The sequence below is a fragment of the Lepisma saccharinum genome, chromosome 20 (genome assembly GCF_977018435.1).
Source record: "Lepisma saccharinum chromosome 20, izLepSacc3.1, whole genome shotgun sequence".
Classification (NCBI taxonomy): domain Eukaryota; kingdom Metazoa; phylum Arthropoda; class Insecta; order Zygentoma; family Lepismatidae; genus Lepisma; species Lepisma saccharinum.
Window position 1 is genome coordinate 70,870,721 of NC_139248.1, and position 25,529 is coordinate 70,896,249.

General features: G+C 36.9%; 1 protein-coding gene and 1 long non-coding RNA gene across 2 annotated transcripts in view; one reads left to right on the top strand and one right to left on the bottom strand.

Annotated features, from left to right (window-relative positions):
* Positions 1–24,739, top strand: part of LOC146003333 (uncharacterized) — a 399,672-nt gene extending 374,933 nt beyond the window's left edge. The window contains exon 5 of the long non-coding RNA XR_014443821.1: positions 24,153–24,739. This is a non-coding gene — a long non-coding RNA (uncharacterized LOC146003333). The remainder of the gene's footprint in view (positions 1–24,152) is intronic.
* On the bottom strand, positions 4,424–13,737 carry LOC146003768 (trypsin-1-like). The gene is made up of 7 exons (XM_083142180.1): positions 13,604–13,737; positions 11,657–11,708; positions 10,400–10,589; positions 9,066–9,286; positions 7,870–8,090; positions 6,990–7,053; positions 4,424–4,554 (listed from the first exon to the last, which is right to left on the bottom strand). Exons 1-7 carry the CDS (start codon positions 13,664–13,666, stop codon positions 4,424–4,426), a joined length of 942 nt encoding a protein of 313 aa, XP_082998306.1. The 5' UTR covers positions 13,667–13,737.
* Positions 24,740–25,529: the final 790 nt, after the last annotated feature.

Genomic DNA, 25,529 nt, shown 5'->3' on the forward strand with positions numbered 1-25,529 from the left:
GAGGACATGCTTACACAAATTATCCGAACCTAAGCAAATTTTCTTAATTCTTCCCCAGCGTTCCCCCAAATATAGACAGAATTGTTTATTTGAATATGCGTGTTTAGTTGTTATATTTAGGATGACATAAGTGGAACACACACAGGCACAGACACAAGTTTGGTTAAACTATTTTCATATGTAACGCGTGTGTGTTATATTGACATTCGAAGAAAATCAAATCTTGCAGACAACAAGGCAGTGTGGAGTGGAAATAAATTCAGAATGAAGGACCTATAAGATAAGGTGAAAGGCGAGGCAAGTACTCAATTAATAGATGTGACTGTTGAGATGCGTACCCATCTTACAGCCAAATGTTAGTTCACTTGAATAGTACCTGAGACGGGACTGCTTTGAATAACTTTTGAAATGTAGAAACTAAAAATCAATAACATACATGAAGTAGAAATTGTGCTTAAGAACGTAGCAACAAATGTTTGTCCGAGGGCCGGAAAGAAAGCAGTGTCAACGTTGCCGCAACGTTACGTATGAACAAGTGCTTTGTTGCTTCTAGCACGTGGAAGGCAAGGCTCAGCTATTCAATACACCCAGTGCAAGAAGGAAGTAATGGGAAATGATGTCCTGGGGGTCTACGAGACACACCATATCAGAGTGTAAAATGAGTGAGCAGCACCTACTCCTAGCTGTTTTACGACTTGTACTGGCAGAACTGAACGAGTTTATTTATTTATTTTATTTATTTGTAAGCAATCCCATAACAGAGCAATGCTCCAATTACAATGGGATATTACAACAATACTCACATTATGCAACACAAAAAAAGAAAAAATAAAATAAAAAGATAAAAAATACAATACAAATACAATACAATATACCCACCGACAAACATAATACAACTAATACAACAAAATAAAAATTATAAAATTAGAATAATACTATAGTACCAATATACATGAAGCTGAAGCTTCAGACTTCAAACAGTATAACGAAACTCCCTATTAAAACCCGCACTAAGCAAAAGAGATAAACACCCAACTCTCATTTTGATATTTTTCAGATTATCGAACATATAAACATAAACATAAAAGATAATATACAAATCCATAACGTTAAGTGCAATTCAATACATACAATACACAACATAAAAATAAGAAAATTAAATACCATTTATCGTTACATCTTAACTTTGTCTTGAATAGTAGCCCTTTATTACTGATATGTACTTTGCGTAAGGGAATGCAAAATCTACATCAATTTTATCCTTAACAATATTATTATGTAGTCTACACATACTAATGACCACAGAATTCTGATGGACCAAATTTTTGGAAAAAGTGCATATAAACGGTTGACGCAATCTTAATGATTGAGGTTTAGTACAGAAGTTTACCATTAACAACTTTATATAATAAAATATGCTTTGCAATATCAGATCTAGTTTTCAAAGAGGAAAATTCAAACTCGGTTAGTAGCATATTATAAGGTATTCTTAACACATAAGACGATTTTTTGTATTTTTTAAAGAACAGATATCTTAAAAATTTATTCTGGATTCGTTCGAGTTTATCAATATATAATTGGAAGTAAGGACTCCAGATTACATTAGCGTATTCCAATTTACTCCTCACCAGAGCATTATACACAACTGTTAAGGCTTTACTACACTGCATTTCCTTTGTGTTTCTAAATATAAATCCCAGAGTTTTGAAACCATTAACTACTAGTTTATCAACATGGTTCTTGTAAGTTAGTTTAGAATCCAGAATTATTCCTAAATCTTTAATTATATTGACTCTCTGAAGACCCACATTACCAATAGTATAATTAAATAAAAATGGAGAAGAAATTCTTGTAAATGTCATGGAAAAGCATTTAGCAACATTAAAATAGAGCTTATTTCTTATACACCATTGATGGCATTCACTCAAATCGGACTGCAATTCTGTAAGATCCTTAAATTTTACAATATTCTTGTAGAGTTTTAAATCATCTGCGTATAAGAGACACTTTGAGTAATTAACAACAGAAGGTAAGTCATTAATATATAATAAGAGCAATAAGGGACCAAGATTGGATCCCTGTGGAACACCCGAATGACTAATATATGTACTCGATGAACAAGCATTATAAAGAACATACTGCTCTCTATTCAATATGTAAGACTGAAATAAAGCAACTAAATCATCCGAGAAACCGAACTGTACCAATTTTTGTAAAAGGATGCGGTGATTTAGCTTATCAAACGCTTTTGCAAAGTCAGTGTAAATTACATCTACTGCTTGATTTTGATTAACTGCCTCAGCGATATATTGAGTAAAGGTAACGAGATTAGTTACAGTAGATCTTCTCGGTATAAATCCATGTTGACAAGAAGATAAATAGGGTTTAACATGGAAAAATATTTTATTGTAGAGTATTTGTTCGAATATTTTAGCAGGTACAGATATTAATGAAATCGGTCTATAATTTGTGATGTCACTAGGGTTACAAGATTTTAATATGGGACAAACTTTACTTATCTTCCATAAAGTAGGAAACTTACCCGAATTTAAAATCAGATTATAAATTTTACATAAAGGATAACATAACCACTCACCACAACCTTTAAATACATACGAGGGTATTCCATCTGGCCCACAAGATTTACTTGATTTTAATTTCCGAATAGACTGTTTACATTCATCCTCCTTGATCTCCATTACAACTAAACAGTGACTCACATTCATTGGTTAAATTACCAATATCCAACAGCTCTGTATCCTCTTTTTCATAGACACTACTAAAATATTCAGCAAACGAGTCTGCGATAGACTGATTAGAATCAAGAACCGTACCTTTATATGTCATTGTATTCACTCGAGTATTCCCTTTCTTCTTATTGTTAATAAAATCCCAAAAGCATTTTGGATTAGTTTTAATAGCTTCTTCGGGGTTACTAATATATGCTCTATATGCAGCATTAATCAGCTTCTTTGATTCTTTACGAAGCTCCTTAAATCTTAATAGATTAATAGCTGAATGTTTTTTTTTCTTCCTATAATTTTCCTTTGACTTTAACACATTTATAATTTCTTGAGTGAACCAGCTTGGATAAGACCGTTTCTTATGTTTCTTTTTAGGTACTCGTCTCGTGATGACTTCATTTAATATTTTGTAAAAATACGATACAGCTTTATCTGGATCATCAAAGTTACCTAATGCATCCCAGTTCACTTCCTTAATGTCTTTATACATATTATAAAAGTCCGCCTTCCGAAAATTAAGAATGTTAGTAGTTCTGATTTTAATATTACTTTTTGCATTACCAGTGTTGACATGTAATTCTAACGGTGGATGATGTCTATCAATCTTCACGAGAGGATCCGTACACATTCGAACTTCCGGTAAATTATCTACGTTCGTTAATACTAGATCAAGCGTTCTATTATTGATATTTTTAATATTATTTATGCTAACAAGACCAGTCAGAGACACAAAATTATGCAATTCCATTTCAATTTGATTCCCTTGTGTCAAATCATGAGTCGACTGAATAATATACGGAATATTAAAGTCTCCAATTATTATAATTTTACAGCTACATATATTAAACATATCTTCTACAAATGCATAAAATGTTTGATAAGCTATAAGTGATCTAATTGCGGATTTACCAAAGGCATTCTCTATGTTAATGGAATATTAATAATTCTCGAATATTTTCCTCTTCGTATTCACACTTGATTGATTGGATTTATTTTATTTTACTTCGCTTTTCTTCCACTTTTGACTAATTGCAAAGATGGGAACGAGTGACGATATGATGAAATTGATGAATGAACATTTACAAACACCCATGCCCATGCCGGGATTCGAACCTATTCGTATTCGTAGCTAACCACTCCGTCACGAGGGCCGGCTGTATTCATAATTTCATATTTCCATGTAGTTTACTGGGGAGACAACCCACAAGGGTTAAACAGCCATCTTGACGGTTCGTTCACAAGGGATGGTATTCAGGAAATTGTGCGACCGCTCTTGGAAAGCATTACATGTAGTGAGATGAAGGCTGTGATTGTGAGACATCGTGAAACCATTTTCATTTTACGAGGTAAATAGAAAATTTGTGAGTTAATAATTTCGATGGCGTTTGTAGCAAGGGGATATATTGGCTTTCACAATAGAGTATGAAAATGATATATATTCTCTCCAGTCGGTTAGTTTCACTCTGGAGTCAAATTTAATATTATTTTTTAGTTTACAGGAGCAAGAAAAATTCACTAAACATTGTTGTGGATATTGTGCTTTAAAGCGCACTGTTTAAAGTGGAAAAACTCTTATGCACGTATTAAGCTTATATGTTACTACAATACATTCACTTTGGAATAAGGTATCTACATTAAAATCAATATGAAATAAGACCATTGTTTATTTCAATGTACATTCACGGTTCTTTGCACGTGTAAGTGTCTTTGTTCTCCAAATGCTCCAATATCCAGTCAATATAATTGTGTAGCTTTGTGTACCCTCCAGGGTAATTTGAAACTCCGCAGAATTTACCAAAAGATATTAGACCTGGAATGGATATAAATGTTGATATCTCACTCACCGTTTACAAATATTAAATTAGAAATCACTAAACTATTTTATATAGGGGAAGGAAGGGTAAAGTGGCCAGGGCGGGCTAAGTGGCAATGTGAGTTTTCTTCGCTGTATATTGCTTCAGCCACGCGGGAGCCGGCCGAAACAATCGCCAAGGACTAGAACTTTGAAGCGGGAGGCTGCACTTTTCTAGATGTGAACTCATTTTATTGTTTTTTCGCAAGTCTGATTTTAGCTAAGTGGTACAAATTGTTGATCATAGCTAAATAATAGTAAGTGTTATAATTATATGCTCTTGTGCTGTTTGATCAGCGTGAAATAACCTTTTAAATGATGTGTGTTTGAAGACGCTAAGTCATGTAGGTTAGACGTTAGACCACAGTTTTTGTAATGGCGTCATTCCGGGCAAAGTGGCCACGAAACAGACAGACTCGAAACGCAATGAAGGATGGATTAGATGTTTAAAATGTAAGAAGTGGGCACATGAAGAGTTGTGACGAAGAAGATGATGAGTTTGAGTGCGAATTTTGCAAATAGGCCTACGCCTAATCCTTGATTGATAGACTATTGATTACGAATTACTATTTACTCTATCTTGTAAAGATTTCATACTTAAGATAATACTTATTCTTAATGTGTATTACTTCAGCTTGTGTTGATTAAATACAGACTCTGAATCAATGTGATTTGTTCATTTACCTATGCAGGTAAAATGGGAAGGGGCTGGACACTTGACCCAACTTAGGCGGCCAAAGTGGCCACTTCGTATTTTTTTTTAAAAAAATAATAATAACGTGTACATTTCTAAACAACAAGAATTAAAGAAAAAATAGAAATTGGAAGTAGAGTTATTATGCTTACTATTGGTCAATGTTTCTATAACTTTGCTGATATCATAAGAATTCATCAAACCTTAGATTGGCCACTTTACCCTTCCTTCCCCTACGTATATTGAAATATCTCGTACATGTGTAAGTACTTGTAATTCTGCTAGAAAATCCTAAGCTCACAAAGACAGTCCGTATTTACATAAAAAGCACTATACGTTTGAAGCGACGGAAATAAATTTTATAAAGAAGATAGAGGAGAGAATCAAGAAGATATGCACTAAAGAAGAAAGTAAAATAAGTAGCCTATGGGAGAAACTGGAAAACAATGGCCGGGAGAAGGAATACAGACTTACACAAAATAAGAAAGAAAGAAACAGGAGAGGGGAAGGGGAAAGTGAAAGAAGAACAGAGGTGCTTCGGCATAAGAAGTATGGGAGATACCTCAGAGAAGATATGCAAAGTTCTTAGGAAAGTGAGCATAAGAACATGCAGGAGAGAAACGCGCACTATTTTAAGGATAGCGAAGTATGCGAACAAGAAGAAGACGTGAGACTAAAGAGAGACAGAAATGCGATATTCAAGCACAGGAGAGCAACGGGACATGCCATAGAATTGGATAAGGCTAGGCGAATAGGGAAAGAGAAGAGAGAACTAGTGAGAAAATGTAAGGAGCCCAAGGAACATAGAGAAGAAAGGAGAAGACATAATGAACTGGAATGGGGAAACTTAAGATCAATAAAGAACTGAAGAGAGCGTTGGAAATAGTGGGAAGGAGAAGAAAAGGGAAGGAGGAGAGAAAAAGAAAGCAAGGAAAGGGGAGAGGAGGGGAGAAAACTAGAAGATGAGGAATCCATCCACAGCCAGATGTGAGGGCAATGATAAGTGAATGGTAACAGACACTCACTAGGGATCTGTCAATTCCTGTCAGGAGACGTCACATGCAGGAATACCTCGATCTTTATTTAAGTTCTTAGTATGAAGAAAAGACTGATATAGTGTTGAAACGTTACGTGTAGTGTTTTTTAAGTCTTGCCTTGTTCACCATATTTGGTGTTTTTCTAACATGGAAACAAATTCTGTTATTTGTACTGCTACAGCAACACAAAACTTTTCATCTGCCCTGGGTAACACCAATCCAATTTTTGGACCTTGAAACCTCGAATCCGAGCATACAAAATGCGTTTTCCTGCTGAGCCACCGTTTCAAAAACGAGCTTTGTAGTGGCCTTGCAGTGGGTACAAACGAACTCGGTATCACATCTCAAACTTGGACACATGGGTAAGGTAGCAAGGAGCTACTTATTTACTTACGAAACAGCACCATTATTTTATGAATGTTCTCTACGTATTTTACCTGAATAGTTTCCACTGTATTTATACATAATGAAAAATACAATTATCTTGTATTTCGTGTGATTTTGTAAGATTCCTTCCCAAATTTGCCGGTTTGCCACACTGTAAATTTGGAATTTTGCAAATATCCCCAACTGTTAACATCATGTATAATATAATTTATATTTCTCAAATATTTAACATTATTTAATATTAATGATAATGAAAATAATTTATAATAACTGACCAATTAAGTGATATTTTGGATCATTTCCATTGTATTGTAACATTAGTGGTCCTCCACTGTCACCCTGTAAAGAAATATAAATTACAACATACTATGACAACCAAATACTTCTTTGGGAATTATGTAAATTCGTTCTATCTCTGATAATTAAATATGTTATTCTTACTTTAAAGAGAAACGTATATTACAATGCTGCCACTAAACACAAGGTGGTACTTGTAGGTGTTGCATCTCGCTAGCTCTGGACTTTGAAACGAGCAATTTCCCCACTGCAAATGTTTCAAATACTGCTCTGGGAATTATAATACGATTTGACACACAGAGACTGGGATTCGAATCCTGGTCGAGCCTTCATATTTCGCTGAAATTTCTACACACTGGGAACGTACGATAATTATTGCTTCAGACGATATTTGTGTGCTATTAATATAAAATACTTGATCCCGGTCCAGTCCCGTTTAGCCTTTCTGTGCATAAGGTAGACTTGAAAAAAAGCTGAAAGAAACAAACAAATAATATAAAATACTATGGAGCTACATATAATTGTTTAGTGAAGTATGCATTCAATACCATATATTTTTTGGTAATTTATTTATTTGTGAATGCGAGTTCTACAATTATATCTCAATACAGATACGTTTGTTAGTGTAAACTCTGCACTTGAAAGCGGGGTTAGTGAAATGTACTTTAACCATCTCCCACGTAGCCAGTGTGGGTCAGACACAATGGTTATTTATCGGACTCCGACGTAAATGCAAAATTAACTACAGCCCGGTTAAAAATGTCCATCACGTTTAGACTAAGAATTTCTGTGGTATCGTAGGGGAACTAATTAATTCTGCGTGAAATCGCAACACGTTGGAAGGACAACCAGCTGTACCTGACAAGTGTCTCTGCCTCCAGGGTTTCCTCCGCACAACATGTTGTCGGTGAAATCTTCCTCCTGCCAGCCGCTGTGCAGGCGACATTCGTCCAGTTGTAATATTGGAATGGATATTTCGAGTAGGATATCCGATAAATTGGACTTCTTTGAACCAAAAATATTGTCGCTGGTGTATCCCCATCCTGCCACCGTGGCATTTTTACCGACGAAAGATGAACCTGATAAAGTTAGAAAATTAAGCACAATATTTCACATATGACAGCATTTGTACCAGATGATAAATCAACCAGGAGATGAAGAAACACTGGAGTTTCCTCATTTACAGCGAGTTACGTTTCCTCCCTCAAACCAGAAAATTTATATTTGTAAAGTCAATATTTTGTCCACCAACACATACTGCTATTTTCACATTATCCAGTTTTGGATATCTGTCCTTCGTCATATCCGAAATAAGACATTTGTATGTCGGGTTCGAATCCCGGCATGGACGTCCTTTGGCGTCAATTTTATAATAACTGCGTGAAGTTTCACCAGTTTTTAGACTTTCTTTTATAAATAATATTAAACTTATTATCACAAAAATTACAACATGTCCTTCTCTACGTCAAAATAAAATAACTTACGCACTTTTGGAACAATTTGATATCAAGAATAAGAACCAATACGTAATGCAAGTCTACGTACTAGAAGTTGCCACGGACCCTATACAAGTAACAATCTCTAGATCTCGTGAACTCGACCTGACAATTTTGATTTGGAGCCCAGTGACGTAGCGAGAGGGCAAACAGGGGACGGTCTACCACCACCCAGCGTACAAGAAAAACGAGATAAATAAAGGCTTCTTATATTCCAAATATGCATTTTGATATGGTATTTAGGTCTATACAAATACGACTGCCCTCTAAAAATATCCCCTTCCTGCTTACCTACTAAGTCTGTCTAGCGACTTCACTGAAGCCACGAGTATATTACATCCGTACGTAAGTCTGGCTCGGATGAATTGTGTCTGTGTGTCTGTACTTCGTTGCGGTTACTAACAATGGATTCAAAATGTGATCTTCCATGTGTATAATTCATCCATTGTGAATTAAAACATGGAAAATTTGAATTCCGAAATTTATTGTCATATAAGAATAGTGAAACAAAAATCAATAGTTTTCTCAGAAACTTTAATTTCTATCATATGAACTTACCTGAATTTAAGATGCAAATAGGAGCAATTCTTCCGTCACGAAAGTCTAGATTTTTATCTAATTCAACTAAAGCAATGTCGTTATCAAAATTTTCATTATTATATTTTTCATGGAGGATAATTTTGTTTACATTTCTTATAACTGCTTTCTTCAGTTTCTTTATGTTCACAACTCCAAGTAAAAACGACACTCGTTTGGCTATTTTAACTAACGATGTTTCACTGAAATAAAATGTAAAATAATTAAATGACGTCACAAATGCCTGGGCAAGGATATTTAATTCACATTCTTTTGGAATCTGAATGTTGTGTTTATAAGCTTTCCATTATTTCATTGGTGTAGATCATTATGGGTGGTTATTATGAATATTTTGTAAATACTGTAATAACTAGTATCAATTATTATTATTTGTTCCCAATTCTCTATTGATGTCTTCTGGTAATAATCTACATTTCAAATAAAAATTAATTAAATAAATAACAATCCTAATGCTATGCTTATAGGTTACGGTATGTCTTATCAAATTTCTTGTTATTTATATTTCCATTTCTATGTAATCTATTTATGTAAAATTGCTGCAATAGGGTAGCCATGCTGTTCACAGCAGTATAAACGTTTAAATAAATAAACATATGTATATTTTTAAATTTTCCTGGCTCAACAGGAGACGACAGGAGAGATAAGGTTACGTTTATCACGACAACGGAAATATATAATAATGATGGAAGAAAATAAAAAACACCCTTTACTTATCTGGGATTCGAACCCACTCTCCCTATTTTTGTCCTGTATACATTAATCCCTTTAGATCACGGAGTAGTGCGACATATATTGTTTATATACCTAGGTAAAAACTATGTAAATATAGGTTAGAATGGACTTACGTGGGAAAATCGTCCCTCTCAAGTGCCACTTCTGGATCCGCCACTGTGCGCTCATCAATGTAAAGTCAATTAGGGTTGTTTAAAGGTCCAGGAACAATTTATATTCGGTTCAAGTTGCGTATTGTTTTATTTCATTACAGAACTTGGACCGTATTTAAATTGATCCGGAAAAAGGTTCCTGGATCGAATTGAAATACTTTACAGATAAAAAAAAGTTCTTTACGGTCCAGAACCTATTTGCGTTAGCTGATTTTCTCTCCTGGACAGGAATTGAATTTATTTAAAATCCCTGGACCTTTAACCACCCTGATTTCAGCCAATGGTCTTTCCAGACGAAGAAGCTACGCTGGTAGAACTCGAAAGGTTGCGTTAAAATCAATTAATTACGCATAGCTTAATCACGGAGATGGTTAACGAAATTAGATGTTATTTCCTAGAGTGAGTACCTACTTGAATAACCGAGCGTCCTGGAAGCAGTGAGCGGCCGTCACCAGATACTTGTTCGTGATGACGCTGGCTCCACAGAACTGGACGAGGGAGCCGTTGGACACGCTGTACCTGAGGAGGCCCATCCACGGGTAGTAGATGGCTGGATGGCCTCCTACGATCCTGCTGTTCCGCCGACTGGCCAGCCCACAAGCTATACGGAAGAGAATTCTCCCATAACAACGTTCGGAAAGCAATATTGCTAAATTCTGGAAGTCAATTGCCGGCATGGATGAAGAACTTGCTTTTAAAAACGTTCGATGCGCTAGATAAAGGATGATAAGATGAAATGGATGAAGGGACAATCCGAAACATAGTGCCTCGTCAGCCTGGCAAATGCAGTGGACATTTGGGTGTCTTTACTCTGAGTGTTTCATAAAGAATGCTCTCATCGTCAATATTTGCCAAGAGTTGTCCAACAGGCTCTTTACTCAATTACAACTAAAGTTTCCAAAGCAACTTTTATAAAATCGGGCAAATATTTCAATTGTAGATGTTTCAAACAGTAAAATTTGAAGAAACTTAAAAATAGTGTTAAATTGGGGTAATTGCACAATTATTATGTCACAGTGTTATCAGTAAACCATCTAATGTTCTAAATATTTTTCCCGAGACTTTTGTGTTTTAATTTCATTTGGAGACTGCAATATAGTCGTGGATCGAATTATTTGTGTGTCGAAATGAAGTTATGTTATACGGGCGAGTGAATTTTGTATACAGTTCCTTATAGAAATGGTTGTGACTTAGAATTTCAGACACAAAATTAAACTTTCGTTGTATTTTATTGTCTATTTCAGTGGTTCCCAAAGTTTGCGCCGTGGCTGCGAAATTGCAATGTTTTCAATGAAATGACACTTACTTGTTGGTCTACACGTGGCAAATTCAATCAATGATATGATTGTTCGAATTATGTGCTTATTTAGTACTTTTTACATATAAAATGTTTCTGAATTTGAAATTTGAAATCTGCAAATAAACATCATTGAGGAAAAAATCAAAGACGCTTTAAGTTACAGTTCTACATTTTCACTACATCACGCAAACTGTACGTTTCTTTTATTCCAGAAAAAATAAATATTTTGTATTTATTACCTGGGTTGAAGTCGGCTACTTAAAGTTCAGACGCAGAGTAACACACAGCTGTATAACGTACCTCATTTTAAATATTTTACATTGGGAGATGAGAAAGAATTGAATATGCAAATGTTAAGTTGAACTTACCACAAGATTCGTTGCTCTCTTTCAATTTATATTTTTCTCCAGGAAGCAATACCTGAAAACATTTCGTGTCATTTGAACAAAAAATAATTATTTCCTGATTTCGTATCTAAGCTACAAACAATATTCCTTCAAATTCAGTTTTACAGCGCTAAATGCAAAACTATGCATATTTGGTTAATATTGTGATGACTATTTTATTAGTCAAAACGTTTATTTGACAGTCGACATATGAATTGGAACCCTTTGATTATTGGCGATTTCTTCGATTGCAATGTGAGTGACGAAAGCGTTGCCCTTTAATGCACGGAAACTTCCATCGAAGACGCTACTCACACACAGTAGCGAAGCTGGAAGTCAATCGGGAAGTGAAAACGTGTGAGACTGGCTTGAGACTAAAGTGCCCGCTCCTCTTGGTGAAGGGCGTAAACATCTTGGGACTCCTGTCGTGTAGGTATACGCAACTCTTTTGCAGCATGTGGGAACGCACGTAATCTTCATTTATTAGAGTTGCGAAACTGAGATTTTTTACCACTGAATCGTAAGGTCAATTGAATAGAAGGAGACATTTGCACTAAACGTGCGTCAATTTCATTTCGCTCAGGGATAGAGATTGAAAATGAATGAATGGTATATCTTATCCAAGAGAAGCACTATTGGTGCAATTCTGTGTTGCAGTATTCGACAGGCCTATTTTTGATTCCGGGCATACTTCGAAATCTTAGACTGGAAGCGAAAATCTTTTGAATTACACTGCGATTGCAGCGCCTAATACGGTCAGTAGATAAAACTACGAACATAATGTTTTTCCCGCGTTGTAAACACTTTCTTTTCACCTTAGAAATCAAATATCATTTTAAAAAGTTCTAATATTTACATTTCCACACAACAGAAGAATTACAACCAACAACTGACCGACTTTCGACTTCCAGGATTTCAAACAAGTGAACAACAAACACACGAGTGAAGCAGGAACGATAGTCGTAGTCCATAGTGAAGTTCAGAAGACAGCGTTGTCGAGTCCTGCGTCCTGGAATGCTCGTTTCATTGGAGCTTTAGAAATGCACAAGGTGAATTCACTTCCGACAAGAGCGTACTTCAAGCCTGCTTTATGGCCATTTCAGACGGAGCCTCAGTCTAACATAGTTCTAAATTCTGCCTTCTATTTTGTCGAGCACCTTTCACTTCCGAGTTATCTAAACAAACGCCACAATTAACAAAGATTGTAGTCGCTACCAACCTATTGTTGCAGAATAAATGGTAAAAGGCAAGGGCTATTACAGGGTATATAATGTACACCTGCCAGTGAAAATAATAGTGGGCAATATCTCCATCGCTACTTTTGTCCCGCTTTTCTTCTACGTCCTATTTTTTTTATAAAAATGAAACAGCATTAATACGAGAGTAGAGGTTGTCCTCTGCATATTGGCGTTTCTGTTATAATTCTTCAACGTTATGTATGGAAACCGAAATTAATGACGATGATCACTGGCGTGCGCACGATTTTCTTTTCGGGAGAGGCTGGAATTGTAATGATTCTTTCCGGGGGGTGCATACACAATAACATATTTCGTAATTTTAGAATTTTCTTCTCTTCTCCTTATTTCAAGGAGGCATTGCATTTACCACTCTGGATTCTCCCCAAGTTCATCACTCCTTTTATTCGAAAATGATAATTTTCTCAAAATTTCGGAGAAGGTTACAGCCCCTTCAGCACCCCCCTCTCCGTACGCCAGTGACCATGCCGTCTACCTAACGATGTAGGCGTTGTAATTTATTCTTCGATGCATCTACAGATATTGAAATAAAATGGGTTCAAATTGTAACTTATTTACTCACTTTGTGTGGAAACATTTGGTGGTGCTGACACACTCGTGCTACCTCATTGACGAAAGCCCTGCGATGGAGATATATGTACGATTCTAGGCCACATATGTCCACACTACTTACCTTAGCTGTTTCAGAAGTAAACAATACACTGAATGAAATTAACGTAGGCAAATACAAGGTCATTGTAAAGACAAAAGGGTCAATACATTAAGTTCAGAAATATTACCCAATATTTAGGCTGTGTACATGTCAACAAGAAATTATTGAATGGAATAAATTTATAACTGCATGCTCATTAATATTACAGACCAAAATGTATAATGATTAACTTCGTAATTTCATGGTGTGTTTCAAATATACAAAAGCTTGTAACTGACTAAAGATATTAAAAGCCAAATAGTGTTTTATATTTCACCCGAGAAATTAACCGCCATAAAAGGCACATAGAGCACGATTTTTCCAGTATTTTTACATACTTGTAAGCCATAAATAATAATGACTGTAAGATATGCAAGGAAAATTTTTCAAATTTTCCCAGAAGATTCAATTGAAGGAGTAAGAAAACTTCAAGTAAATACGCTTTTTGTAAAAACTGTAGGGAACTGGCAGAAAATTTTAAGTTGTGTTATGAACCTGTAAAAGTTTCTTTTTTTCAAATACGAGTGGTTGTCGTAAAGTTCTAATTGCCGACCTCGCATGATAGTTCTATTTTGTTCAGTCATTTGTACGTTTATTATAAAGGAGCCAAATTGAGTGTGTAATCTACGTTATGTGAAAATTGAAGCGTGAAGTGCTTCCAAGTTACTTCACTTAACGAGAAAAAAAGTCTGGAAATCTACGGGGAAATTGGCATTTCGAACACAACACGCAGCACACTGAATAAATAACCAACAAAGCCCTCTTGCAGCACGTATTACCTCTTCCCAAGTCGAGTTAGCCCGCGTTTATTTACACTTCTTTCTTTCATTTCCAAACTGCGCTTCAAGGTCACGGCATCGTCTCCCCACGCAGTCCCCTCCAAACACAGCCTTCTGCCTGTTCATTGGGTGCTGCACGGGGAATGCATAGGAGTGGGAGAGAGGAAGAGGGAACCGCGGAGCTAGGTGGATGTCCTTGAACCGCACATTCGAACTTAAAGAAATATAGTTGCATCCGGTTTAAAAAAGGGCTAGACACTTTTATTCAACTTTATAAAAGAGAAACGTTCTATCGATTTAATTACTTTAGGTTAGGTTTTTTCGAAGCTCGATTTCATTGTAAAGGTCCCCTTCCAATAGTGGTATGGTAAGAATGGATTTATAAAGTTTGAGTCGGAAGTCAAGTTATTTATAAGTAGTTATTTCTCCGTCGAATACTGCCAAGGTGCTAAAAAGTCAGAAACGCACGGCAAAATTTCGTAAGACACAAACACGTAAGTTGCAAATTAACAGCAAGGTCGAAATACCAGCAATAATCGAACACAGCGTTTTATCTCGGAATCCAAAGTTAATTTAAGGGTGACGTCTAGAATGCTGTAGGGAGAGAATGTTGTTCGACAACCATATAGTTCGCATGGACGACGCTAGATAGCGTACGGAATTGAGAACTTCTTCGCTCGATCGAGTAACTCTCGAACAGGCAAACAAGCATGAGAAGAATCGTGTCCTGTGTCATCACTAATAATTGCAAAACTTGTCTCATTGTTGAAATAGGTCACTGCTGTAAAAATCGATATTAGGTCATTCTGCCAGTGGTAGTCCTGTACTTCTCCTGGTAGAACAACAGACCAATTCTCTGTAAAATCACAATGAATGACTAAATGTTGGGCAGATGTTTTTGATTCGTCTTTAGTACGTGAGATGTATGATAATGTGATGAAACACTCGCGAACATCCATGCTCAGATCGGGATTCGAAACCGTGACCACTGGCGTCGTAGCATGATGTGATAACCACTCCACCATCGGGGCTGGCGGAAGGCATAACAGGCATGTCACTTGTAAATTGACAACTGTACAATGTGTAGAAACAATAATGTCAGTGGCGGATTGTAACCATTCATTTGTAATTTTCTCGCAAACTGTTCGTTTGGGAACTTATGTTTACTGAGACTCTTTTGTTTCTACTATTGTGTACTTTACACCATTTCAGTTTGCACTATCACTTATGATACACCCTGTACGAGGGTCACTATTTATATTTTGAGCCTTGGCAACACTGATTGAAGTTAGGCGCGATTTGACGTTTGCACGGAATCGTCTGGCATTATTGACCATAACGTTCTTCAAATGTTTTGTCAATAGCTTCATTTGTGTTGTTTATGTTGCCTTGGAGATTGCGCGACAACAATAAAATGGAATTAACTCGTGAACAATTTCGTGCGATGATTTTTTACGATTTTCGACGTGGATTATCAAGACAAGAGTGCATCGATAAACTTACTTCCACATTTGGCGATGAAGCCCCATCCTTTGCCACTGTGAAATGCTTGTATAACGAATTTAATCGTGGCCGCCATTCGCTCACCGACGAGAGTCGCGAAGGTCGTCCAAAATCAGTTGTTGTTCAAGAAAACATTGATGCTGTGCAAAACCTAATACTGCAAGATCGTCATGTGACATACTGTGAGATTGAGGCAACCATAGGCATTAGTTTCACCGGGCATATATAAAATATTACATGATCATTTAGCTGTGAGAAAGGTATGTTCTCGTTGGATCCGACACAATTTGACAAAAACTCAAAAAGACGCTCGCGTCAATTGGTGCAAACAAATGCTCAATAAATACAATCGTGGTGCTTCAAAAGATTGTAACAGGTGACTAATCATGGATATATGCATATGAGCCGGAACGTAAACAGCAGTCGACTGTATGGGTGTTTCAAGATGAACCCAATCCAACAAAAGTTGTTCGCGCTCGAAGCACATCGAAACAAATGGTCGCCTATTTTTTCGGGAAAACTGGTCATGTGGCAACTGTGCCTTTAGACGAACGTAGAACGGTCAACTCTGAATGGTACACAACAATTTGTTTGCCAAAGGTCTTCGGTCAAATACGGAAAACAAACAAACGCCGTCGGATCGTTCTTCATCAAGACAATGCCAGCTGTCACACATCTCGTCTAGAAACCGACTTTATGAACAGTCAAAAAATCGAATTGATGGGTCATCCGCCGTACAGTCCTGATTTGGCACACAATGACTTCTTCTTGTTCCCTAATGTCAAGAATAAATTGCGTGGACAACGATTTTCGTCGGCGGAAGACGCCATTGATGCGTTCGAAAACCATATTATGGAGGTGTCTTAAGAAGATTGGAAAACTACTTTGACAAATGGTTTCGAACGAATGCAAAAGTGTATTGACCATAAAGGAGAATACTTCGAAAAACAATAAACCAGTTTTCAATGCCAAATTCCTGTTTTTTCATTGTTAGGCTCAAAATATAAATAGTGACCCTCGTATAACTTTTAAAATGAACATTAAAAATTTATGAAAGAAATATTTAATAAAAGACTAAACATTTCTGAATCATTTATACTATTCAGATGATCATATCACATATTATTCAAGTGCAATAAATTTTGACGTTGTAATGATCCTGCGAGATCATACTTATTAGTAACACTAATGTTTATTTACTCTGTGTTTATGTAACCATTGTTATTATTTACTTCTTCCAGGTTACATGTGTTAATAACTACTTTTATAAATGTGTCATGTGCCTTGTTTGTCGGTATTAACTTATCCTTATTCTGTTATTTTGTTAATAAGGCCCTGCGTGGTCACGAAGAATTTGTAATATTTATCTTATAATTGTATATTAACGTTTAGCACACGGTTAATATTATAATATGTATTTATCGTTTGTGTCTTGAGCACATAGTTCAATCTACTGCCGTAGAGATGGCCTTGCCTGCTCTAGCTCGGTTCCACGTACTTCGCGTGAATGGCGCTAGAGGTGCTACTTGAACCGAGGCTATATAAATGGCCGCGCAGCAGATTATCTTCAGTTGGCTTTCAGGTCAGATCACGATAAGATCTCTCTTAAAAACTGACCTAAAAAAAGAGAGCACTCCGCTCTTGCGAGAGGCCAAGTATCCTAAGGAAGGAAGGAAGGAAGGTGCTCTCCCCTCTTGCGTGAGGCGAAGCACCCAAGAGAAGTTGTTCTCCGTCTGTGGGCGAGAGAAACTGTACTCCGTCTTCCAGCGAGAGAGGTTGAACTCTGCCGCTGGCAAGAGAACCCACTCCACTTTCGAGTGAGAGATATCCCACTCCGCCAGGGTAGTGTGGCGTAGAGTTTCTAGGCAACCACCCATAAGGTAAAATTACGGTCGTGAGGGTGACCATAATAAATGCCCCTTGTTCCCCAAAAGTCAACAGTTTCCTGTAAACGCCTGCAGCTACAGAAGTCGGCACAAGGACAGCACATTCCTAACGAGAGTTGGAGCTACGGTTTTGACGGAAGATGGCAGCAGTGTTCCTGTTCCCAGTTTACAGCAGTTGCAGAAGCCATTCTGCCCCTCATTGTGGTCAGTGAGTGAGATATCCTACGCGGGCGTGTGCTAAACTTACAACGTTTACAGTTTATCATTGCCAAGCTAGTTGACTTGCACCTCCGCTGACGTACTAGTGTAGGTGTAGTAGGCACCCGATGGACGTTGCAACATTGCATGTAAAGCAGTCTTAAATTCGCATACCCAATTGAAAATCAAACAAATTTCTATGTGACTACAGTTATTCATATCTAGTAGAAGGAAAATACATGCTTCTCTACTAGATCACAGGTCACATCCAGGTACGAGAATAAAATTTATTTCGAAACTGCCATCATTAGCACTGCTGCATGTAAACAATGGTCTCTACAGTAGATACAACATTTTACATGAAATGGAATATTTGTTGTCATTCTCAGTTTTAGTTGCATTTGTATCGGTAACCACTTCATTCTCCTCATTCTTTTTCGGTTGTACATATTCCTCGTTCTCATCTTCGGTGTGGCTTAAGTACTCTCGAACTTTCCGAGACATGTTGCATCTCAGTAACCTCCATCTTTGCTACTTACCATACTATACACAAAACAACTGGTAGATACCATGACTACCAACATGTCTAGCTGTCATCTGTTGACGAAACGAAACACCATGAGTACAGTTTGACTGCATTTATGATAGACTGCACTATGTACTGTCTTACTCAACAATGACCAAAATGTCAGCATGTTTTACTCCAGAGCTCTTCATATCAAAATGCACTCAATAATTTGTAACCATCCTATATAATGAAACAGTGTGATTATATGTAAAGGAAATGCTTTTAAATTTTTTGCAGTATTCTGAGATCACACTACAAATGATTAACAATTTCAGTTTCCAGGTTCGAACTTCCTGTGTAACTGACCTTCGTCAGTTTGTATTCATAGTTAAGATTGGAATTGAAAAAAAAGTCAGCATTTTTGAATATGTATTTTTTTCTCGATAAAAAGCTGTTGTTTGGGGGGGCAAGTTTTTATCAACTTGCAGTGTCAATTGTGAGTTTAGAGGTTTATAATGATATATTTTGCAACCAGATAGCATGGTGTAGAAGCCAAGAGACATTAATTTGAGTTACTAATTTGTTTTTGCCTTGTGTGTGTGAGCCTATTCATTTTAGAACTGAAGGTTCAGTCCTGATTACATAACAGCATAAAATGGACTTAAACAAACTTTCACAAACGTCAATATCAAAGTATTAGGTGTTTCAAAACTATTAAAACATAGCTGTTCATAATATATATGCAGAAGTACAGAAGGTTGTTCGCTTTATATCCGACCATTTTTGATGGGTACTCACCTTAAGAGATATCGCGCCGCCACCACCGATCATGTTCTATTAGACCCCCAGCATTGTGGACTATCGCCCGGCATCGCAGTTTCCATGGCAGCAAGCTCCGGTGCAGGACAGGCATGGGAATTCTGTCCCACTCCTCCCTGCAAGCTTTCCATAGACCATCCAGGGTGCGCAGGCGGCGATGTTGAAGACGTCATTTCAACAGTCCAAATGCGCAAAAATCCATTGGACTGGCATCTGGGCTTTCACAGGAATGTCTTCAAACGGAATGACAAAAATTCCTAATTCCTCTGCCATTTCCTGATAAAAACGTAGTGATGTTCTGGCGGTATGACTCGAAGCCTTGTCCATGTGGATCATCACCTGGTTCGCGTCCATTCCATACAATTGTGGGATGTCTCTCTGATAGATAGGTGTCAGAATGGAGTCTTGTAAGTATCTGGCATTCACCTTCACGTTTTTGTCCACCTTGCGTATCATCAACTTACCCTCATATCCGAATCCCGTCACAACCATAAAGCCACAAGGGAACTTTCCCTGCGCTGACGAACAAAGTTGCTGCGCCCCTTGCTGTCAATGTCACGGTATGTGATCGCCCGAATGTGACCACCAGCAGTGAGATGGACATATGATTCATCCATGGTGACAACTTTCTTTCATTTGGAACCCGCCAGGTACTTTTCATACTGTTCCTGCAGTTCGTCTTAACGTTCGGCAATGTGACGCGGTATAAGGTGGTGTACACGGGCCTTCCGCACACACTTCAACCTGATGACTGTGCGAGGTGAAATCTGTGGGCCATATCACTTTGAGTCTGGGGATTTTCTTGGCACGCCAATCAACGGATCCCCCTTAGCACTACGGGTGACACTTTGCTTGCAGTCCTTCTCGTGGTGGTTTTCGAGGGTGATTGTTTCGCAAGGAGAGCCTGTTGTGTGTAACGGGGCACAATAGCTTTCGCAGTAGTCACCCATTCTCCCGACACTGTTTCACAATGCGTACGTATGAAAACTTAGCATGGAAAAGGGTCATTATGTAACTCTCCCAATACCGGTTGATTTTCGGCGCAATTTGATAACATTCACTACCAACACTCACGCACCTACAAGGTCAGACACAACACTGCTCCCGCCAGCAGACCCATAGGTCCAGCATGATACGCGAGGTGGCAGAACCGAATCGAAAATGGTCGGATATAAAGCGAACAAACTCTGTACACCTATTACATGAATGTGTGTATACCCCATTTAATACTTAAGTATGCTACTACAAGATCAACGTTTAGTTTAGCCTGTAGAGTCCAAAACTACTTATTTGATTATAGGAATTGTAGCTTTCCTGGCGAAGTGATTTGAACAAGTCTTCTCTGCTTACCAGCCAGGTTAATTCAATGTTGGCTTCTAACGTTTCGAGCGCATCATCAGGGAATACTTATTTGATTACTGTTGTTGGGAAAATGAAGACTTTTTCATTGAATATTTAATTTGCACACCCAGTCTTACCACAAAAACTGTCACATGCTGTGAGTGAAATGGTAGAAGATGCTCTAAGACATTGTAATATTTCATGGACACCAGAGGTCCCGGGTTCAAATCCCAGCCTTGGCATGGGTGTTCTTTGTGTCCCTTCATCAATATCATCACTCTTCATCTTTGCGAATAGCCAAAAGTGGCAGAAATGAGAAGTAAAATAAACTAAATCAGTCAGTCACTATCCCATGGATAAATTGTGTACTCAAAGCTCTAACCATCATTCAAAATTACTGCCTTTGGCCTGGTCCCATGTGTGTGTAATGCCTTCGTGGATAGATTAGGTTTTTTAGGATTAGTCCTCTTAGCATAAACACACTGCAATTTTTGGAGGCTTCACGAAGAAGGTATTATTTCAGGGTGGCTACTCACTGGAAATTCCATGAATTCTGCGTAAATTTTTCTCCGTAGACATGAAAAATTGCAACTCTTATTAATCCAAATCCGATTGAATTTATACATATTTGTAAATGCCCTGAGGCAAGTCTTTCGCAGTTTAGTTTTTATTTTTATAGAGGAATGAAAAGAAAAGAAAGCTCCATGGAAGATAAATAAAAATTCTCTCAATCTGTTTGCAGAACAATTTATCTGACAGACAGAGTATTGCAAGATATCTTGACATTCGTTACGTAAATTTGAGTTTGAAATTCTTCTACAGTAAACAATGTTTCGTAGATTAACATATCCCGTAACATTTGTGACTTGTGTTTGTAGATTTATTTCGGTCTGGGTACGTGAAATCGCAAATGTGAACTCTGCGTTGTATATTACACACACACACACCACACACCACACACCTTTTAATTGAATTGAATTATATAATTTCTTGGTACATAGGAATCACACTGATCCTTTATATTGCTAAATATGTGTGTGGGTGATGAGAGATGGTAATACATAAGGTTGAAATAGAGAGGACATCTGTTTGTATCCTTGAATTTTTAGAAAGTTTTCCTTGGAAACCGGGAATCATAATTGAATTTTACCAAGGTCTTAGATATATGCTGTATTTATGCCGAGACACCTAAAGCTACCAACAATAGCATTTTGCTTGATGTCAGAAGGCGAAGGGTGGGGCTTGACCAAAAAGTTGTTTTGAGTCTTGTGCAATAAGTGAGAGCCCCTCACATGCCCTACGTCTCTGTAGCCACTCGTCTTCAAAAGAGTGCTTCAGATTGGCAATACTTGGGTGTGTGTCTTCATGCAAGCCATGTATTGAAGCAGAGATCACAATTTCTAGTCCAACAGACTACTAACTTCCACCCTCCCTCCCTTCCAGTTGACCCTTCACACTAGTTTCTCGTGGACGTGTGGCATCCATTATTGTCATTTTGCGAGTTAAAAGCCTCCTCAACAGTGAACATTTTTTCGTTGGTGAACAGAATTCTAACAGGAACACTGCTTTCGTGATAGCCCCATTCCATCACCGAAGCTAAACACAAATATTATTCTTGCCTGGGGAAGTTGGTTCCTCACCTGGTATTCAGTCAACATCTTTTGAAGTTGTCAGTAGTTATGGTACCCCAATGGAGGTAGTGTTTCAGATCCCATCCCAATTAGCCTATGTGACCATAATTAGACTTAAAACAAAATTGTAATGGACTTTTTCTTTTGCCATTTATGGCCACTCTATTTCAGTTTTTTTGAGGCAGTGTTTCTCAAATGACCCCCCCTTCTTCTTTGTAAAGTCTAGTCATAATCGAAGTATTGCTCTGTGATTATGCCATAATTCACTTAGTAATAGTTAGGGCTGAGCCGATGCCGATACTGATACTTGAAATTTGCAATAATCAAAATTTGTTCAAAATATTGATCAATAAAGGTGTGTACATATTCTTATGTGATTATAGGGTCATTCCACATCAAATCAATGCAAAAAGCTAAGATTTTGACACCCACCAACTCCGATTTCGATGAAATTTGGTATACACCTTTCCTTTATGGTTGAAAGAAACCCCCTAAATTTTTTCAATCTATCTCAAACAATTTTCATTTTACAGCACTTTGAAATGTCATCAAATCAGTTGTTGTCTGTCACTCTTGAGACCCTCGATACAAGATACCCTTGCTTACATTTTATTTATTTTCTTATTAACCAATCATCAGATCTATCTGAAATTTTACACAAAGTTCAATGAAATAATGAGGATTTCAGAAAAAAATACATCAGCACTCAAAAAATTTTACAAATGCCTATAAAAAGACTAATAATGGATTTGTAGCCTAATTTTTTGTGGTGGGAATAATAGATTACGAAAATCTGAATTTTCATCATGTGGGTATGATGGAACCAAAAACTTTTGATGTTGAAAATCATTGCAAAGACATGCTCTTTCTCTACAAATTTTTTTTTGTGGTCTAGCACTGGTCGCTCGACCATTTTTTTTTAAAAAAAAATTGTTTGTCGTTGTAAGGGTACCTGTACAAGGGTAGTTCAAAACAGGCATTATTTTTCTAAAACTAGACCTCGTTTGAAAATGGCGGGCATTTTTGTTTCATTTGCAACATTTTTGGCCTATGCAGACAGTTGCGATAATTATGATAACTCAGGTAAGAAAAAATATAGAAATCTGGGACATTTCAGGCTACATTTAGTGTTTGTATCTTTTTTTCACCACATCTAATGAATGGCTGAAATTTAGGGTCAAAACTGACGGATATTCAATTTTGAAGGGAAATCAATTTATAGGATACATTTTTCTTAGTAGGTAAGCAATGAAATAGAGCTTAATCTTTTGTAGAGGAAAATGAAAATTGGTTAAGATAGAGTGAAAAAAAATTAGGGGGTTTCTTTCAAAAATAAAGGAAGGGTGTATACCAAATTTCATCGAAATCGGGAGTTGGTGGGTGCCATGACCTCGTTGAAATCTTGTGGAATGACCCTATATTTATCAATAAATTTGTTTTAGAATATTCAAGAATTAAATCAGAATATTAAAATAGATATTATGTAATCACAAAATACACTTTTTTGTGCAAAATAAAAATAGTTTGAATTTTTAATAATTTGTAGGATAATTGGGCTCCACAAAAAGCTAGTATCGGCTGATACCAATACATGACCATTGGCTCAACCCTAGTAATATTTAATTTCAAGGGTGCATTTTAATTCATGTGAACCGAGGGATGTAACTTCAGTTTCTCAAAATTACAGAAGACATATTCCTAAGAATACATTATTTCCGAACTCTAAATAGAGCTCTCCAGAGGCAATATGTTAAACAAAACAGAAAATCTAATTTTTGGAGTTACTTTCCTTTGTTCCAAGTTTTAACTTAGCCCCCCCCATTTTTATGGTGTCACTGCTCTCATTGAGTCTGCTCTATTTTCCAGAGCCTTCTAAGGACCACCACTGATGAACTTCGAATAACATGGGCCAAAGTTCTCATCCATAGTACTGCAATCATCATCCCCAATAGAAGTCCAGGAAGTGGCGCTTCTCCCACCAACAGCCAGATGCGAAGAGAGGAGCAGCTGGATGGAAATCTAAGGATAGGGTCAGTGGAGGAGGTCGCAGAGCAAGAAGAATTCAAAGTGAAACAAGACCTGAAATAACCTGGTGGAATATGAAATACATAGACTTGTTAGTTACTTCCATTACACCTTGACATTCAGACATTGTATAAGTGCAACTTTTCCTCAGAGGGTGGAATTTTTGTAAACCTTGTGTTTTGCAGTTTCCTGTAATAAGATGATGTATGTTCCTTTTTCAGCCATAGTGCTACATTTAAAAGCGTTGAAGTCCAATTTTGGCAGTGATTGAGTCTGTTAGTACATTCAAAGGAAATGTTTGGGACTGCATTCTGGACATTTCCTTTTGATGTACCAATTCAATCATTGCCACCATTGGACTTTAACTCTTTCAAATGTAGCACTTTGTGATGAAAGGGAACTTTTGTCTTGTTAAATACCTAATAAAAGTTTACCCCACCTTTTCTGAGACTCTTCTTATCAACATTTGGCCTAAAGTGTTTAGGTGGGGGAAGGTTCAAAATTTTCTTAAATTGGACATAGGGTAATTTTTTAAGCATATTTTGGCCAAAAATTGACCAAAATTTGTGAAAAATATGCTAAAATGAGCACATTTTGTATTATATAAGTCCAAAAATTTAAATTTAAGTCCAAGAATTTTATATTTTTTTAATAAAGATTAAAAATGGATACAATAAAGCATACTGATTTTCCTCCCAATCAGAAGCACTGTCTGAGCAACTGTTGCTAGTAAGTTTCAAGGAGAAAACATTCCTGGATTTCTTTCTTCATTTGGAAACTTGTTCTCCTACCAGAAAAAAAATAATCAGCAGCTAGAAATGAAATATATTGAAAAAATTTCCGATTGTTCATACAATTGTCATCCCAAAGTAAACAATATCAAGTAAATTGAAATTTACATAAGTTCAGAGTACTTTATTTTATCTTTTACAAGGGACCAAGCTAAAACAGAGGAAAATTTAATAACATTTTGGTATGTTGAGACCAAGATTAAATGTATAATACAGAAAAATTTAAGATTGGGGTTACACTACTAAAAACCAAATGAATACTTTCCAAAAATTAACTGACCACTCTGAAATATTTCAAGTCCAGATATCTTTGTTGATGCTTGAGAACTATATTGCCACACTAGAGTAGCGAACTTTGATACAGGTCTCTCTAGTATACAAGCACAGGGGCGTAAGTTTTATATTCTTGCTTAGCATATGAAGACCG